This window comes from Camelina sativa, chromosome 12, assembly GCF_030686135.1.
Source record: "Camelina sativa cultivar CO46 ecotype springtype chromosome 12, ASM3068613v1".
Lineage (NCBI taxonomy): Eukaryota > Viridiplantae > Streptophyta > Magnoliopsida > Brassicales > Brassicaceae > Camelina > Camelina sativa.
The window spans coordinates 2,501,649-2,520,680 of NC_141891.1; the positions used below are offsets into that span (position 1 = coordinate 2,501,649).

Below are 19,032 nucleotides of genomic sequence, written 5' to 3' on the forward strand. Positions count from 1 at the left end.
ACGAAGGTTGAGTTCTAAGTATAGTGAAAACAAGAAACAGTGAGAGGGTTCCCTATATTCATCTCTGCAACAACAATACCAATACTGGCTACTTCTGGATGAAACTACGTAAGAACTTAATTGTAATCTAATCTTTAAAACGATTTGTGTGAATCTAGGAAACAAATAAATCAAGCATTCGTGCTATATTTACAGATCAAAATGCAAACAAGAATACAAATACTTGTTACTACTAGTACTTCAACTTTGTCAATTTTTTCAGACTACAAAACAACAGATTACTGATTCGTTGGGGTAAACACAAGTTATGAAAACAAAAGGAGAAAACAAAATACTTGTAGCTCTATTTCTCCTCTTGATTCCTTTCTTCTTGTTGAAATCACAGTATTGAACAACCTTTCTGAGATTTTCTCTTCTTCTTCTTCTTGTTTTTTGGTGGCTGGAGAACGACCTTGATAGCCGCATCAAACACCGCTTTTACATTCTGTATAACAGATAATGGAAATGGGAAAAAACATCAGCGGATTCAAATGGCGGTTTTGGACTGGTAAAGATTAGATAAAGATATGGACTCTCAGGTGGTTTACCTGTTGAGTTTTTGCACTGCATTCGATATAAGCAGGTGCCCCAATCAGCTTCTTTAGTTCTTCACCCTATTTTGATACGACCAAAAGATGAAAAATGTGGGTTTTTAACACGGAGCATTCCGTTATAATCAAATGAGAAGTGTGAGAAAAAGGTACCTGAGCAGTAGAGATAGGCACAGCTCCAGGGTGCTCGGCAAAGAATTGCTTATCATCTCGAAGATCTGAAAGAGAGTCACCACAATATCATCAGAAAATTTCCCAAAACAGAGAATATGGTAATGAGTTGATCAAGAGTTGAGTTAAAAAGAAACGAACCAAGCTTTGTTCCAACGAGGATGATGGGAGCACCAGGAGCATAATGTCTCAGTTCAGGAACCCACTAAAAGCAAGAAAACAAAAATGTACTCTATCAGAATTACTCAATGAGATTTAGATAAAAAAGGAAAGAAGTCTCAGGGGAAGACCAAAGATTAAACCTTTTTAGAAACATTTTCATAGCTAGCTTTGCTGACAAGTGAGAAAGCAAGTAAGAAGACATCAGCTCCGCGATAGCTCAAAGGTCTTAGTCTATTGTAGTCCTCTTGCCCTGTTTCACCGAGTCAAAAAACACAAATGATTAACTGGAAGAGGAAGAAACTGAAAAGACAAAGAAAGAACACCACAACAACTTGCCTGCAGTATCCCACAATCCCAAGTTGATAGTGTTCCCATCCACAATCACATTGGCACTGAAATTATCGAACACAGTTGGCACATAATCCTGTCACATCAAAAATTCCACTCTAAACAATTACCCACAAAGATCATAAAACAGATCACACATCCCAGAGAAACACTGCAAATTTTGCTATGGTATATATGAATAGCTGAGATTCTCAAATCCTAAAAGATCACTACAAACAGTACAATCACTCACCGAGATAGCAGAAAGAACAAGACTTTAAGAAAACCCAACAAATATACTCATACTCAAGCACCCAACAACAAATCCAACTAAACCCTAGAGCTAAAAATTTCATCAAAATCAAAGTAAACAAAAAAGAAGAGAACTTGAAGCTAACCGTGGGGAAAGTGTTGCTAGTGTAGGAGATGAGAAGACAAGTCTTTCCAACAGCGCCGTCACCGACGGTAACACACTTGATAAACCTCGAAGCACTCATCTTTTCTCTTTCTTTCTCCTTCTTCAAAACTTCAAAAACCCTAATTTTATCACTGAATTGGGGATTTTAGAGAAAGAGAAAGAGAGAGAGTGAGAAGGGTTCTTTAAAGAGGAAGAAGACAAAGAAATAGCTGCTGAAAAAAGTCTCACTCCCAGACTAGAGTCTTCCTCCTACTCACATGCACTTCAATTTCTTTGGTCTTCTTCTTCTTCTTCTACCCTTTTTTTTCTTCTTTATTACAAAAAATTTAATAACATTTTTATTTTGGTTAGCTTACCCAAAAACAAAGACCCTACCAAAATTTATGGGATGATAAATAATTTACAACTTATTTTATATTTAAGTCGATATTTTTTTTTAACCGAACACGGTAAGAAACCTGTCTAGTTTTTTTTTTGGTCAAAGACAATTGGTTTTTTTCAGTATAATAGGCGAAGAATAGGGTAAAACAGACAAGTAAAAATAGTAAAAAATAAAATAACAAAAAAAACAAAATTTGGGGGAGAAAAAACGAAGAAGAAGAGAGTTTTAATGTTACAACGGTAGATTTCTATTTCAGAACGCGTAAATTTCTCTGGAAACCTGAAAAGCAGAGTGCGAAACATTCTCTTATATCATTGCCTAAAATCAAAGCTTGTTATTTGAGCTCTCCTTGTTTTTTTTTTATTCCTCCGACAAGGACGAGGTTCCAATAGAACTTAGCTTCTTGTTCTTTCGACACACACATAAAAAAAAAAGAAAAGAAATAAGAAGAGAGTTCATCAAATGAGAAAACATTCTCTTGATCGATGGCTTTTAACAGCCGTTCTAGTGGTTCTCCTCTCTTCTTCATCCTCTTTCGCGGCCAAAAAGGATGCAAAGAAGAAGAAGAAGAGTAATAAGGAGGTGACTTACGATGGAACATCTTTGATCATCGATGGCAAAAGAGAGCTTCTTTACTCCGGCTCTATTCATTACCCTCGCAGCACTCCTGAAGTATTCACATATTCTCTGTTTTTCTATCAGTTTTTTTTCCTTTTTATGAATTCATATTGAATGTGATTTGGATTTGGTTTAGATGTGGCCAAGTATCATTAAGAGAGCGAAACAAGGCGGTTTGAACACCATTCAGACCTACACTTTCTGGAATGTACACGAGCCTGAACAAGGACAGGTAGTTAAATTACACAAATCGATTTATAGAATATAAAACATGCATGCATGCATATATTCTATAGGATTTTTTTAAACATAATCTTTGTTGTTTTCATTAGTTCAACTTTTCGGGACGAGCTGATTTGGTGAAATTCATAAAGTTGATTGAGAAGAATGGCATGTATGTGACCTTGAGGCTTGGACCGTTTATCCAAGCTGAATGGACTCATGGGTAATAAAAGCTTCTCATAATTTTGATTTCTCCTTTATTCTTATATATCATCCCCTCATTGGTTTACATTTTTTTTTATCAGAGGACTTCCCTATTGGCTTAGAGAAGTTCCTGGAATTTTCTTCCGTACAGACAATAAACCATTCAAGGTATATATTTACATCTATACATATAAATCTTAAATGTTCAAATGTATGTGTGTTTTGTTACAAGAAAAAATATTAACATATGTGACTAACAAAACTATATATATTGCAGGAACATACAGAGAGGTACGTGCGGATGATACTCGACAAAATGAAGGAGGAAAAATTGTTTGCTTCACAAGGAGGCCCCATTATATTAGGACAGGTGATTTACAAAGAAATCTATATATTGTTTTGAGAAAATGTTATAAAATGATGTTTTTTTGTAATCAATGTGAATGTATAAATTTTTGCAGATAGAGAACGAATATAGTGCGGTTCAACGTGCATACAAACAAGACGGATTAAACTACATTAAGTGGGCATCTAAATTGGTGGACTCAATGAATCTTGGGATCCCATGGGTTATGTGCAAGCAGAACGACGCTCCTGATCCTATGGTACAGTTTTTTTACTCTGTTTTTGAAATTGTGTGTGTCTGAAAAATGGAAGAAAATGTTAATAAAAACATTGAGAATTGTATGATGAATACAGATCAATGCTTGCAATGGAAGACACTGCGGTGATACTTTCCCCGGTCCTAACAAAGAAAACAAACCATCTTTATGGACAGAGAATTGGACTACTCAGTGAGTTTTATTTTTGCGGCTAAACTTAATTTAGAATTGTAGAAACTTGAGATTCATTCATACAATAGTGTTAAAACATCTTGCGAATTACTTTGATAGGTTCCGTGTGTTTGGTGATCCTCCAACTCAAAGATCAGTAGAAGACATAGCTTTCTCTGTTGCTCGATTCTTTTCCAAGAATGGAAGCCATGTGAACTACTACATGGTATAATGGGCTCATTCCAATAAACCATCTTTGGAAATATTAATGTAAAAGTGATTGTTCAAATTCTTAACATGTGGCTTTCTTATATTATAATGATTTTGTAGTACCATGGAGGGACTAACTTTGGAAGAACCTCTGCACATTATGTAACCACAAGATACTACGATGATGCACCTCTTGATGAATATGGTTTAGAAAAAGAGCCCAAGTTTGGTCATCTCAAGCAACTTCACAATGCTCTTAACCTCTGCAAGAAGCCACTTCTTTGGGGTCAGCCTAAAACTGAGAAACCTGGAAAAGATACAGAGGTACTATTAGCATCATATATGTACACATAAAGAAAAACTCATTATGATTCTTTCCAAAATAGTTACGAGGATTTAACTAAGTTTTTTGGTATGTAATTAAACAGATTAGATACTACGAACAACCTGGAACGAAATCTTGCGCAGCTTTCTTGGCTAACAATAACACTGAAGCTGCAGAAACCATCAAATTCAGAGGGAAAGATTACGTGATAGCGCCTCGTTCCATTAGTATTCTTCCAGATTGCAAAACTGTCGTTTACAACACTGCACAGGTGAAGAAAAACATTAACTTATTCCAGTTTATTCGAGGAAACAAGAAAAGAGCATAGTTTTAAAAACGTTTCTTGTTTGTTTGGATCGGACCAGATTGTTTCGCAACACACTGCAAGGAACTTCATGAAGTCTAAGAAGGCGAACAAGAAGTTTGATTTCAAAGTGTTCACTGAAACATTGCCTAGTAAACTCGAAGGTGACTCTTACATACCCGTTGAGCTTTACGGTTTGACTAAGGATAAGACAGACTACGGATGGTACACAACAAGGTAAAATACTCTAATGTTCATGTGATTAATGTGTATATGTCAGATATAAAAGAAGAGAATCTTGAAATTTAAGTTTGCGTTTGCAGTTTCAAGGTTAATAAGAATGACTTACCTAAGAAAGGAGTCAAGACTTCTGTGAGGGTTGCTAGTCTTGGACACGCGCTGCACGTTTGGCTTAACGGAGAATATCTTGGTAAGAATTGTTCTTAAATGATCTTCAAAGTATAAAAAATGAGTTATACTAATGATATTGTTCTTACCAGGAAGTGGACATGGAAGCCATGAAGAGAAGAGTTTTGTTTTCCAGAAACCAGTTACACTCAAAGCAGGAGAGAATCATCTTATTATGCTTGGTGTTCTCACAGGTTTCCCAGTAAGTAAATATAATTCAAAATCTGAGTTTTAAGACCATATATATAGATGAAGACATGTTTCATAAATGTTGTTGGCTTTGATTTTTTGTTCTTACAGGACAGTGGATCTTACATGGAGCACAGATACACCGGTCCTCGTGGTGTATCCATTTTAGGATTGACTTCTGGAACACTTGATCTCACTGAAGCCAGCAAATGGGGAAACAAGGTTTGAAATCATATCTCTCAATTTCTATGTAGTTGTTTCACAACATTGAGTATATATCTCCTTGTTTTGATCCGGTTTCTCGATCTTAAGGTCGGTATGGAAGGTGAAAGACTCGGAGTTCACACCGAGGAAGGTTCAAAGAAGGTCAAATGGGAAAAATTCAACGGAAAAGCACCAGGACTTACATGGTACCAGGTAACAAAAAAGGATTGAGAAACTGTATAGAATATGATTGGTAATTTTTTTTTACGCATCTCTAATTATATTCACTAATGTGAAACAATGCAGACATACTTCGATGCACCAGAGAGCCTAAACGCAGCGGCGATTCGCATGAACGGAATGGGAAAAGGGTTGATTTGGGTGAACGGAGAAGGCGTTGGAAGATATTGGCAATCGTTCTTGTCTCCATTAGGTCAACCTACGCAAATAGAGTACCACATCCCTAGATCTTTCTTGAAGCCCAAGAAAAACCATCTTGTCATATTCGAGGAAGAGCCAAATGTGAAGCCTGAGCTTATGGACTTTGTCATCGTCAACAGAGACACTGTTTGTTCTTATGTTGGAGAAAACTACACCCCAAGTGTTAGACATTGGACTAGGAAGCAAGATCAGGTCCAAGCCATCACCGACAACGTGAGTCTCACAGCTACTCTCAAATGCTCAGGCACTAAAAAGATCGCAGCTGTTGAGTTCGCTAGCTTCGGAAACCCTATTGGTGTTTGTGGAAACTTCACTCTTGGTACTTGCAATGCTCCTATTTCAAAGCAAGTTGTTGAGAAGGTAAAAAAATCATATTTTTTTCTCTTCTTGATGTACAATGTGTAGCTTGTGGTAGAACTAACCAACCAAAAACACACTAATTGCAGCATTGTTTGGGAAAAGCACATTGTGCGATTCCGGTGAACAAGAGCACGTTCGAACAAGACAAGAAAGATTCATGTAAGAACGTTGTGAAGATGCTTGCCGTTCAAGTCAAGTGTGGTCGTGGCAAGAAGAATTGAGGCTACTTATGATCATCATCACATTAAATTATATGGTTCATGTATCGGGGTTTAGTAGACCAAATTCAAAAAGTGTTGTGGCATCGATTTTTTTGTCGTTTTGTTTGTATTTGATTTCTTCAATTTATCATCACTAATCACTAATACACGAGTAAGATATTCGAATATGATCCAATCAGAAAACAACTACATAACCCCCAAAAAAAAAAAAAAATGGTACAGTATATAAGTTTTATCGAATGTTTCTATTTGTTTAATTAAGATTTAAAATGCTCGCCGTTTAACAAATACTTTACAAACTCGCGTGCCGTCCTCTATGCTTATCAAAAAAGAAAAGAAAAAATCTAAAATAAGCGAATGAGGTCCACGGAAAGGAGTGGCTGAGGAAAACAGGAGATAACTGACACCGCCCATTCAAATCCCGTTTTCTTATTGGGTGGTTTTATCTCTTTGGCCCAAACTTCAGTGTGTTGTTGTAACCAACTAAAAAGAAAAAAAATCTTCGCATCACACACACACCCTTGACCATTTTCTTCTTCTTCTTCATCGCTCTCTCTCTCTCTCTCTCTATCTCCTTTCACCAATCTCAGACGAGTAAGAGCTATGGCGACGCCGATTGTTGACGCGGAGTACTTAAAAGAGATAACCAAGGCTCGCCGTGACCTCCGCTCTCTCATCTCGAACAAGAACTGTGCTCCGATCATGCTCCGATTAGCGTGAGTTTCTTCGATTTCCTTGGGTTTTATTCGATTCGCTTATGTTGAACTACTCTAGGTCTTTCGTTTTTTTGAACCTGTGGAAATCGCTCGATTGTTGTTAGTTAGGATGTAGAAATCGCTCGATCTTGTTTGTTTTCAAGTGCTGATATGTTGTTGTCTCTCATCTGGTTTTTTTGTGAAAGATGGCACGATGCTGGAACCTATGATGCTCAATCGAAGACTGGTGGAGCTAATGGCTCTATCAGGAATGAAGAGGAGTACTCTCATGGTTGCAACAATGGTTTGAAGATCGCTCTCGATCTCTGTGGTAAGGATTTTGAGTTTCTTATTTGTAGATTCGTTTTCTGGATAATTTCTCTTCGGCTGCTCTTTCTTTGTTCCTCATTTTCGTTGGTGATGAGAGATTACTCTTTTACGCATAATCCGTGGGTTAGAATTGTTCTTGAAATTTGGATAACCAATACTGTGCTCTCATGTCATGTGGTGTCTTCTTTTTTATCTTATGGTTTAAGAACACTGTTCAAAACAATTCCATTATGTTTTTTTGAAATGGACTTTGAGTTGTTTGTTTATGAGATCCTATCTTTCTTGTTTCAGAGGGAGTTAAAGCTAAGTATCCCAAAATCACATACGCAGACCTATATCAGGTAAGGTTCTAACAAAGTTAAGACTGAATTTAATCCAAAAATGATATCAAAATTCTCTGGAACTTGTACTCCCCGTGTCTCATTGAATCATCTCATGGTTTAGGTTGACTATGTCAATTTGTTACAAGAAAGTGAGATGGACTATGTTGTTCAAGTAGAACCGTTTTCTCTTACAGTAGAAATATATTCAAGTTAAATAAACACTCAAGAGGGAGATTGTAACAATACCTCAAGCTATCTCTTGCATGCTAGGGTATATGCTTCATGGTCGACCAGAATAAATCTTCCTATTTTTGTTCTTCCTGTAATTCTTGACTTTTAATTCCTGAATTTGTCATGACCAGCAAGGTTTGGTAAAATTTATCAGTTGTTTCGTGATAGTCTTTACCCATCTGTGTTACTGACTTGAGACTTAGAAAGTAGAATTCACCTATCCGTCGCTTGCACCTATATTACATTTTGCATTACTGTTTGTATTGTTGTTTGTCCAGTTTTTTCTTTGGTCAGTAAGGTCGAGGCTTTATATATGAATATGCCCAGAAGAAGTTTCCATTTGGAGCAGCAGTTTAATAGCAATCAAGTTTTGGATCTGTATCATTTATATATTTCTTGTGTTTCAGCTTGCTGGTGTGGTAGCAGTGGAGGTTACTGGTGGACCTGACATCAACTTCGTTCCTGGGAGAAAAGTATAGTTTCTCATTTTTGGAGATATTATAACAGTTTACCAGTTTTAGCGATGAAGCAAATAACCGTAAATACTGTATGTTTCGTTTTCATAGGATTCAAAGGTCTCCACCAGGGAAGGAAGACTTCCTGATGCTAAACAAGGTACAATAAATCTTATACTGTATATTTTATAGGAAACTTTGATTTTCTCTATTGAAACTTTAACTATGGAATTGGAAGATCTTCTCTATGAATTTACCTTGTTTATATGTCTGTAGGTTTTCAACATCTAAGAGATGTATTCTACCGCATGGGAGTATCTGATAAGGATATTGTCGCACTCTCAGGGGCTCATACTCTGGTATATTTATTGCTCACTTACTTAAATTCCGCTGTTTTTTTTTTTGTTTAACAAATAAAATGTAGTGCCTGTGCTTATGAGTTATGACGACTTTTTGGTGTATAGGGAAGGGCTCATCCAGAGAGGTCAGGCTTCGAGGGAGCATGGACTGAAGAGCCTCTGAAGTTTGATAACTCCTACTTCGTGTAATTTTCATTTCTTTATCCTCAGAGATTTTTGTTTGTTTGTGTTTCCAAGAAGAACAAGCAGCAAACAAACTGCTTCTTTACTACAGGATCTGTTAAACCCATGAATAAATGCTGTTTTGGTACCAGGGAACTGCTGAAAGGAGAATCAGAGGGCTTGTTGAAACTTCCAACTGACAAGACTTTATTGGAAGACCCGGAATTCCGTCGTTATGTTGAGCTCTATGCAAAGGTAAAATAAACTGGAATTCCTCTATGTCTCTCTTTGACCATATGTTTCTTGCTTTGCTATGTCAAGGACATAACTCTATTTCATTTATTGATTTCACATACTCACCGAACCCTCAAGCACAGAGAATCACAAACCACGATATCTATGGTTTTGTTCTAGAGAACCCCATAAGTCATAACAATGGTTGTTGATGTTGAAAACTGAAGATATGAACACGGTTATGATTTCTTGTGGTCTCCATGTTTGTAGTCAACTAAAAATCAGCTTTTCTAAGAACTATGATTTTGTTTCTTGATTGATGATTCAATGTTTTGATTATGAACTGCATACATTAGTGGTTTATCTATCCCATTTGCCCCCTGTGTTTGTGTTGTTGGATTTTATTTTTGACAAGTTCTACTGGGTGTAAACAGGATGAAGATGCATTCTTCAGAGACTACGCTGAATCTCACAAGAAACTCTCTGAGCTTGGTTTCAACCCAAGCTCCTCAGGGGGAAAAGCGGTTGCAGACAGCACGATTCTGGCACAGAGCGCGTTCGGGGTTGTGGTTGCTGCTGCGGTCGTGGCCTTTGGTTACTTTTACGAAGTTCGGAAGAGGATGAAGTAAATGGAATAGAAGGGAAAAAACTTAGCAGATGATAATACCCTATTTTGTTGCTACAATACAATATGCTAAAACTCTTTATTAATCCACGATCATACTGTTTTGTAGTAAAAAAAAAAAAAAAAAGTCAAATAATAGTTTGGGGGGGGGGGGGGGGGGGGGGTTAAAATTGATCTTAATTCATGGTAGCGTAACTGTTTCATCACAAACGTTCGTTACCATTAAATGATTGGATTATTAATGTGCGCTACAAGATTTGTGGATAGATTAGATATCTACCAAAGATCGGTCGATATCTCCAAAGTGGGACATAACCTGAAAACTGAACCTAACCTAACCTTTTGGTAGGTTTAGTTAGGTAGGAAGCTTCTTTGAAATTAAAATCTTCTTAGTTTTTTTTGTTTTTTTCCTTTTCGTATTTTCGTTAAAGGATGTTAATAGTATATAACGTTGGTAGCTAGTTAACTCGATTGGCTCGCTGAAATGGCATCATCTCATGGAAATATCTGTTAGAACTTGGATGGTATCGGTATGATACATTGTAAAAGTCGTATAGTGTTATTATGTATTAAGATTTGTTTGGTGTGGGAACGAACAACAAATCACATGTGTACTCTATCCAAAATTTTAACTAAAATAATAATATTATTATGTCGGTAGGAGTTCAGAGGGTAAAATGTACACCATGAAATCTACCAAACTCTTCTTTTAAGATTGTCTTTCAGGTATCAAACAAACTTTCACCAATAAAAGCTTCTTTCCTTTTCCAAATAAAGAACTCCAAAACAAGAATATATAACCCACAATCATTATTCGATATGTTTTTATCGATACTTCTTCTTTCAAAATAAAATCCCGTTTGCTATTTACAGTATGTTTTTTTTTCTTTCTATATTGTAACATAATAACTTACATGAAACAAATTTACCATGTCATGACCGCACAAGTTAATACTATTATTTGTCAAGAACAACAGATGCAATCAATTCGAAATATATATATCTAATTGTGAAAATCGTGGCTAAATTGGTTGGACGTTACGATAAATAGGAAAGTTTTGAATTAATGAAAAAGAAGATAAAGGAATTAATAAAAAGGATTGGGTACAAAAATGGTAGTTGAGGAAAGTAAAAATGTCACGTGTTTGGGGAAATCATTAAAGGAGAAGGAGAAACACAGGTACAACTCCACTCTCTCTATCTTTCCCATTTCATTACAAAACTCCATGTGATGTTTCACCCTCCTCCAGACTTACTAATTTTATTCATGGCATTTTAAGTTTATGTACTAGTAGTTTTTTTTTGCGGTGATTATCACTTGTAGTTTTTTTGCGGTGATTATCAATGTGTTTGTTAACTTTAACAAACAAACAAAAGAGATAATGTGTTTGTAACTTACCATCCATGTATTTATTTTATTGCAGCCAAATCTATACCAAACCACACCCAAAACTTAAGTTAACGTCACTTTCCCTCAAACCAAACTTGTTTTGTGCCTTCTAGACTAACCCTCGTAGATAAATTCTTTGAAAATTGTTAAGTCCTTGAAATTCGAGACAGGCAACGACGCAGAAAAGTGAAAAAAAAAACCTATGAACCTATAACCATAACTTCTTGGTTAACTAAACAAATACTACTAATATGTAACCAACATGTTTTTTTATTTTCTCTTTTGCATAGCACTTGGGATGCTCTTTACAACCTCCTTACCAAACTCACTATGACAAATACTATTTTCTCATTATGTAACATAAATGTCCATAATTTTTTGAATTAAATTCGATGCAGTACGAAAACCATTCTACTTCTCCCAAAAATAGTATATCTCACCAAATTATAATTTACATTTTGTAATATATAAGAAAATGAAATGAACCAGATTTTTACTATCCAATTACTTTAAAAAAAATTGATTAATTTTAGGAGAATTCGCAAATAGCTATAGAAAAATGTGAAGTTTACAACAAAACGCATGTCGCCATTCAAAAGTCGTACGTGTATTCACACCAACTATAGTAGCTAGGCTCACTCATAAGTACAGCTAGCTAAGATAGACTCAAGTTTGAAAATAGAAAACCCTAAATGTTTTCCCATTGAGATAGGCCTGGGCAAAATACCCGACCCGAAATATCCGTATTGGAACCGAACCGAAAAACCCCGGTTCGGATCGGGTATGGATCTTCTCCAATATACTAATTGGATCTTAATTGTACATACTTTTGGGTATTGGGTATTACCCGATCCGAACCGATACCCAATTAGTACCCATGTATATCCGAACCTTGTTTATCATTTCACATATGTACCCAATTAGTACAATGCTTCACCACATTGAAGATGCCTACAATGCTTCACCATATGCAACCGATTTTTTCTTTAATTCTTGTTGTTTATTTCAATGATCTCAATACCTACTTCTAGCTTTTATAAGACTTTTGAATTTGATTTTGGGTGTTACTACTCTACTACTTGTTTATGTTTTGGATATTATATTTTCTCTTGCTTGTTTTGCTTGTCTTTAGTTTCTAACTTTGATTTAGTTATTTTGATATGATTTTTTAGTTATAACTTCATAAAAATTAATATATATATTCAATTTCTATATCAGGTATTTTAGTTATATATCGGTATTTTGATTCTAAATGGATAAAAAATACTTATACCGAACCGAACCCAAAACATATCAGATATATTTTGGTATTCCGAAAAAATACTCGAACCAATCCGAACCCGAAAAAACCCGAATCGAACCCGAACCAAAATTTTCATAATACCTATATGATTCTATAAATTATAAACCCAAATTACCCAAAACCCGAATTACCCGAACTGAACCCGAACCGATACCCGAATGCCCACCCCCTAGAGATAGTGAAGAAGATCGTATGAATGTTGCAGTTTATAGCTTTTGATCCATAACACACAAAAAAAAAAAAAAAACAAATTACACAATTTTTCAAAGAAAAGAGAAACGGAGCCCACTAGGCACTCCTTCAAACGTGTCTTACCAACTCTCTTCTAGAAACAAAATTAGACTTCACCTTCCTCCTCCAACCTCTCTCTCTCTCTCTCTTTCTTTCTCTCAAACCATCTCCCCATAAAACCCTAATTTCATCATCCCACGAGTCAGAAGAAGAAGAAGAAGAAGATGGGGAGGTCTCCTTGCTGCGAGAAGGACCATACGAACAAAGGAGCTTGGACTAAGGAAGAAGATGATAAGCTCATCTCTTACATCAAAGCTCACGGTGAAGGTTGTTGGCGCTCTCTTCCTAGATCCGCCGGTCTTCAACGGTGTGGCAAAAGCTGCCGTCTCCGCTGGATTAACTATCTCCGGCCTGATCTCAAGAGGGGTAATTTCACCCTTGATGAAGATGATCTCATCATCAAACTCCATAGCCTTCTCGGGAACAAGTGAGTCACACAACAAATCCTCTGTTTTTTTTTTTACAATCCTCTGTTTTTCTTAAAGGTCTGTTTTTTTTTATAACAATCCTCTGTTTTTCTTAAAGGTCTGTTTTTTTACAATCCTCTGTTTTTTGTTTTTAAGGTGGTCTCTTATTGCGACGAGGTTACCGGGAAGAACAGATAACGAGATTAAGAATTACTGGAATACACATGTGAAGAGGAAGCTGTTAAGAAAAGGGATTGATCCAGCTACTCATCGGCCGATCAACGAGACTAAAAATCCTCAAGATTCGTCTGAATCTAGCAAAACAGAGGACCCTCTTGTCAAGATTCTCTCTTTCGGTCCTCAACTGGAGAAAAAGGAAACTTTTGGGGAGGAGAGAGCTCAGAAGGGACTTATTTGCAAAAAAGATAGAGTTGAGTCATACTCAGGAAGATGTCTAGATTTGAATCTTGAGCTTAGAATAAGCCCGCCATGGCAAGACAAGCTCCAGGATGAGACAAACATGCGGTTCCAGAGAGAAAAGCATCTGTGTACTGCGTGCCGTTTTGGATTGGGGAACGTGAAGGAGTGTAGCTGTGATAATGTCAAATGTCAAACAGAAGAAGACAGTAGTAGCAGCAGTTATTCTTCTAGCGACATTACTAGTAGCATTGCTGCTTATGACTTCTTGGGTCTAAACACTAGGGTTTTGGATTTTAGCTCTTTGGAAATGCAATGAAATCAAAATTTATTAGTAAAAAGAAAATTTTATAGCTGTGAATTTGTGATATTCAAATTAACTTTTCTACGAATTTTTTTTCATCTATGATATTCAAATTAACTTTTCGACGTTATTTCAAGTGTCGAATGTTTAGGGTGTAATGGTACGTGACAAGACATACACTCTAGTTACTCGATTTCCCAACCCAAAGGTTTGAAAAAAAATGTTCTTGTGATGGTTATTCCCAAAGAGATTTGACATATCGATGAAGTGGATAAGCTATGTAAGGATGAGAAACGTGAGAAGGATTGAAAGGTTTACTATTCAATTTGTAACCTTTTGGCATATTCCGTTTAATTTATGTTCAGTACTAATTCAAAGCATACACTGTGTTGGTAAAATGTCTATATCGAATGAATGTTTTTATTCGCTAGATTTAACAACAGTCACTAAACTTATTTCCAAAACCATACAAATAATATATAAAAGAAATTAACGACTGTGTGTGGTCATTCTTCCAAAAAATATGTATGTAGAAAAAAAAGACTTGAACCTAAAACTTTTGTAGTTTAGTCTGTATTCATGCTACCATGCTAGTAGTGGGTATAGTGGCTTTACATGCGTTTAAGTTATAGTGTTTAAAATATGCAACAAAGTTTCAAGAAATATGTTAAAGATTGAAACAATATCAACATAGAGATATAAGAGATCTATCGATCTTGACCTAACTTGATAGATATTTTGGAATCTATGTGACAAACAAAATGCTGAATTTGGATCAGTAAAAGATGAATGAACCACTCTCTTATTTAGTGACGCCTATAAACTAAACACACCACAACTCGACACAAACAATCTTTTAAGTCTTTAATGACCATCAAATTTATTCATCGGAAAAAAAAAAACTCACCAAAAAAACCACAACCCTAAACCTACTAAAACTTTTTATACAGAGATCAATATGGCAGAATGAGGCAGATGAGCTAGAAATCAAAACAAATCACACAAGATGATAAACACCTTTGCAGTTTGCATGAATGCTATAAATGAAAAGTTAATAATAATAATTGGTTGAAGTACCCCCCAAACGAAATAATGTATGAGCCACTTTTATGACCAAAACTTAAAAAGGAAACGAGGAGGATTACACGTTTTTTTTAATTGAGCCTATAGCCGAATAAATAAATGGCCTACTAAGGTAGATAAATCGTAAATGAGTAGCCCAATGCACATTATGGGCTTTTAAACATTGGGATCTCGCGCTGGGTCCGTCCGTGGTCATGCCTAAAACAAGCTAAATTATAGCCGTTGTATGTAGTTCGTAATCGACGAATATAGTAATAGTATATATGGAGGATCACAAAAAGTCTCTGTTACGTCGCTTTAATTGTCCAATTGCAGCCACTCAGATTCTCTCTGCTCAACTCAGCGCTCCTCCACCAAGAAAAGAAAATCATCTAAATGGAGACAAGAAATAAAAATTCAAATTTTTGTTGTAATCAATACTTAAAAAGCCTACTAATCAACCTGCTAATAGTAGCACAGGATGTAGTGAGTTTATATAATACTGTTATCAGAGGCACTTCAGACTTGACTTGATGATTCTCGAGGAACTAATCGACCGTTAGAAGTGGATCATCATAATTCATAATTAGAGTTACGATGATCTCACATGCATATGTGATCACACCTTTCCTGGAGAAAAGTGACTTCCGCAGTTCCAATGTCCACTTTTGTCATACCAACATTGCAGTATATCTCACGTAAAACGGCATCGTTTCATTAATATCCCTTGTCCACTTGTCTCCTCTCCAGTCAGTGTCCACAACCACAAAAACCACCTTCTTCATATCTCATTTGTTCATGCATGTATGTACCTAAAATGTTTACTCTAGTGTGATTAACCAAACATTACTAGTACAACAACACACCAGTTTGTTTGCATTATTTGTTTTTTTCATACTTATGTTGTCGTTATTTCTATTTCTATCGATGTTCATGTTATAAAATACACATGGAATTTATCTAAATTGTATTTTTGTGACTACTATTATTGCCAAGAATCATACTAGCGACATAGTACTAGGAATATTATTGCTGAATTAAAAAAATATCAAAAGTTGATGATTAACAGAGAAGTAAACTAAACAATTTAAATTATCAAAAGTTAATGATATTTTTTTGCCTTTATAGAGTTATGAGAGAACCAATGTCATGTCGGTAAAACCCACTCACTTCACTTCCCTCTCTCCCACTCCTTCGATTTCAATGGCTTTCTCCTCCATCATCGCTGTTCTTCTTCTCTTCCTCTCTTCTCCGTTCATCATCTCCTTCGTCGCTTCTCAATCCGCCGCTAAGACTTTCATTTTCCGCATCGATGGTGGATCTATGCCTTCTATTTTCCCGACTCACTACCACTGGTACAGCACCGAGTTCGCCGAAGAATCTCGGATCCTCCACGTTTACCACAACGTCTTCCACGGCTTCTCCGCCGTGATTACACCCGAAGAAGTCGATAACTTCCGTAACCACCCGGCGGTTCTCGCTGTTTTCGAAGATAAACGTCGTGAGCTTCACACTACACGCTCTCCTCAGTTCTTAGGTCTACAGAATCAGAAAGGACTCTGGTCAGAATCCGATTACGGATCAGACGTAATCATCGGCGTTTTCGATACCGGAATCTGGCCGGAGAGAAGAAGCTTCTCAGATCTCAACATAGGTCCGGTTCCGAAACGTTGGAGAGGCGTATGCGAATCCGGAGCCAGATTCGGTCCTCGGAACTGTAACCGGAAAATCGTCGGAGCTAGATTCTTCGCTAAAGGACAACAAGCCGCCGTGATCGGAGGAATCAACAAAACCGTTGAGTTTTTATCACCGCGTGACGCAGATGGACACGGCACTCACACTTCCTCAACCGCCGCCGGACGTCACGCTTTCAAAGCGAGTATGTCCGGTTACGCCTCCGGTGTTGCCAAAGGCGTTGCTCCCAAAGCTCGTATCGCCGCTTACAAAGTCTGTTGGAAAGATTCCGGTTGTCTCGATTCCGATATCCTCGCCGCTTTCGATGCCGCCGTATACGACGGCGTCGACGTGATATCGATCTCGATCGGCGGTGGAGACGGGATCAATTCGCCGTATTACCTCGATCCGATAGCGATCGGTTCCTACGGCGCCGCGTCGAAAGGAATATTCGTCTCTTCCTCCGCCGGTAACGAAGGACCTAACGGTATGTCAGTTACGAACCTCGCGCCGTGGGTGACCACCGTTGGAGCTAGTACTATCGATCGGAATTTCCCGGCGGATGCGATTCTCGGTGACGGACATCGTCTCAGAGGCGTTTCTCTTTACGCCGGCGTGCCGTTGAACGGTCGAATGTTTCCGGTGGTTTATCCCGGTAAATCGGGAATGTCGTCGGCGTCTCTATGTATGGAGAACACGCTCGACCCGAAGCATGTGAAGGGTAAAATAGTAATCTGCGATAGAGGAAGTAGTCCACGTGTAGCGAAAGGATTAGTTGTGAAGAAAGCAGGAGGCGTCGGGATGATTCTCGCAAACGGCGCATCCAACGGTGAAGGATTAGTCGGAGATGCTCATCTTATCCCAGCCTGCGCCGTTGGATCAAACGAAGGAGATAGGATCAAAGCTTACGCTTCTTCACATCCTAATCCTGTCGCTTCGATTGATTTCAGAGGAACCATAGTTGGGATTAAACCGGCTCCGGTTATTGCTTCTTTCTCCGGTAGAGGACCTAACGGTTTAAACCCGGAGATTTTAAAACCGGATTTGATTGCTCCCGGAGTTAACATCCTCGCCGCGTGGACCGATGCTGTTGGACCTACAGGTTTGCCGTCAGATCCAAGGAAAACGGAGTTTAACATTCTCTCAGGTACTTCAATGGCGTGTCCTCACGTCAGTGGCGCGGCGGCGTTGCTCAAATCAGCTCATCCGGATTGGAGCCCCGCCGCGATTAGATCGGCTATGATGACGACGACGAACCTCGTCGATAACTCTAACCGTTCGTTAATCGATGAATCCACGGGGAAATCAGCTACGCCTTATGATTACGGGTCGGGTCATTTAAATTTGGGTCGGGCTATGGATCCGGGTCTAGTCTACGATATAACCAACGATGATTACATCACGTTTCTTTGCTCGATCGGGTATGGACCAAAGACGATTCAAGTGATCACGAGAACGCCGGTGAGATGTCCGACGAGGAGGAAACCGTCACCGGGGAATTTGAATTACCCGTCGATCACTGCGGTGTTTCCTACTTCGAGAAGAGGATCGGTGAGTAAAACCGTTATACGGACGGCGACGAACGTCGGGCAGACGGAGGCGGTTTATCGGGCGAGGATAGAGTCGCCGAGAGGAGTGACGGTGACGGTGAAACCGCCAAGGCTAGTGTTTACTTCGGCAGTTAAGAGAAGGAGTTATGCGGTTACAGTGACGGTTGATACAAGGAACGTTGTGTTGGGAGAAACAGGTGCTGTGTTCGGTTCGGTCACGTGGTTTGATGGTGGGAAACACGTGGTTAGGAGTCCCATTGTGGTGACCCAAATGGACTCGTTGTAAAATCAATGTGGTCATGACTCATGATCGTGTTGTGTAAAACCCTTATATGTGAGATGAGAGGTGTAGCAATAACTGTAGAATTTTGAGTTTAGCGCTTCATTATCTAAATGTTTTTGTGTTTTATCTTTTTTTGCCTAATGATATTATTATATATCCTGTCTTTGTTTTTTTTTTTTATATAAAAGGAAAATGATAGGAAAAAACGTTTAAATATTTGTCTTGATCATATAAATAAATTAAAATTCATGAAGGCAAAATAAAAATGGAGGTTGAAAGATGAATGATGTACAAATTTATCGAATCATTGTACCAGAAAAAATTAAGACCCCAGATTTATAGGCATCATAATGATATAGAAGATGATTGATTTCGACATGGGAAAGAGAGATGATTGATTTGAGCAAA

At 37.7% G+C, this 19,032-nt stretch overlaps 5 protein-coding genes across 5 annotated transcripts; 4 read left to right on the forward strand and 1 right to left on the reverse strand.

Moving 5' to 3' along the window:
• Positions 1-166: 166 nt before the first annotated feature.
• Positions 167-2,028, reverse strand: LOC104729715 (rac-like GTP-binding protein ARAC3). The gene is made up of 7 exons (XM_010448708.3): positions 1,649-2,028; positions 1,260-1,347; positions 1,064-1,173; positions 903-966; positions 744-808; positions 588-653; positions 167-484 (listed from the first exon to the last, which is right to left on the reverse strand). The coding sequence occupies exons 1-7, from the start codon at positions 1,745-1,747 to the stop codon at positions 380-382; spliced, it is 597 nt and encodes a 198-aa protein (XP_010447010.1). The 5' UTR covers positions 1,748-2,028; the 3' UTR covers positions 167-379.
• Positions 2,029-2,199: 171 nt separating this feature from the next.
• Positions 2,200-6,696, forward strand: LOC104729716 (beta-galactosidase 11). The gene is made up of 17 exons (XM_010448709.3): positions 2,200-2,722; positions 2,805-2,900; positions 3,001-3,113; positions 3,196-3,262; positions 3,372-3,464; positions 3,556-3,699; positions 3,794-3,888; positions 3,988-4,093; positions 4,198-4,401; positions 4,506-4,673; positions 4,768-4,943; positions 5,030-5,136; positions 5,207-5,316; positions 5,415-5,525; positions 5,616-5,720; positions 5,814-6,308; positions 6,395-6,696. Exons 1-17 carry the CDS (start codon positions 2,513-2,515, stop codon positions 6,527-6,529), a joined length of 2,535 nt encoding a protein of 844 aa, XP_010447011.1. The 5' UTR covers positions 2,200-2,512; the 3' UTR covers positions 6,530-6,696.
• Positions 6,697-6,845: 149 nt separating this feature from the next.
• LOC104729717 (L-ascorbate peroxidase 3) lies at positions 6,846-10,033 on the forward strand. The gene is made up of 9 exons (XM_010448710.3): positions 6,846-7,245; positions 7,431-7,555; positions 7,846-7,895; positions 8,516-8,581; positions 8,675-8,723; positions 8,840-8,922; positions 9,028-9,107; positions 9,237-9,339; positions 9,753-10,033. Exons 1-9 carry the CDS (start codon positions 7,133-7,135, stop codon positions 9,945-9,947), a joined length of 864 nt encoding a protein of 287 aa, XP_010447012.1. The 5' UTR covers positions 6,846-7,132; the 3' UTR covers positions 9,948-10,033.
• Positions 10,034-12,837: 2,804 nt separating this feature from the next.
• LOC104729718 (transcription factor MYB32) lies at positions 12,838-14,143 on the forward strand. The gene is made up of 2 exons (XM_010448711.3): positions 12,838-13,354; positions 13,491-14,143. Exons 1-2 carry the CDS (start codon positions 13,092-13,094, stop codon positions 14,068-14,070), a joined length of 843 nt encoding a protein of 280 aa, XP_010447013.1. The 5' UTR covers positions 12,838-13,091; the 3' UTR covers positions 14,071-14,143.
• A 1,817-nt stretch (positions 14,144-15,960) lies between these two features.
• On the forward strand, positions 15,961-18,840 carry LOC104729719 (subtilisin-like protease SBT1.6). The gene has a single exon (XM_010448712.3). It carries the CDS (start codon positions 16,267-16,269, stop codon positions 18,625-18,627), a length of 2,361 nt encoding a protein of 786 aa, XP_010447014.1. The 5' UTR covers positions 15,961-16,266; the 3' UTR covers positions 18,628-18,840.
• Positions 18,841-19,032: the final 192 nt, after the last annotated feature.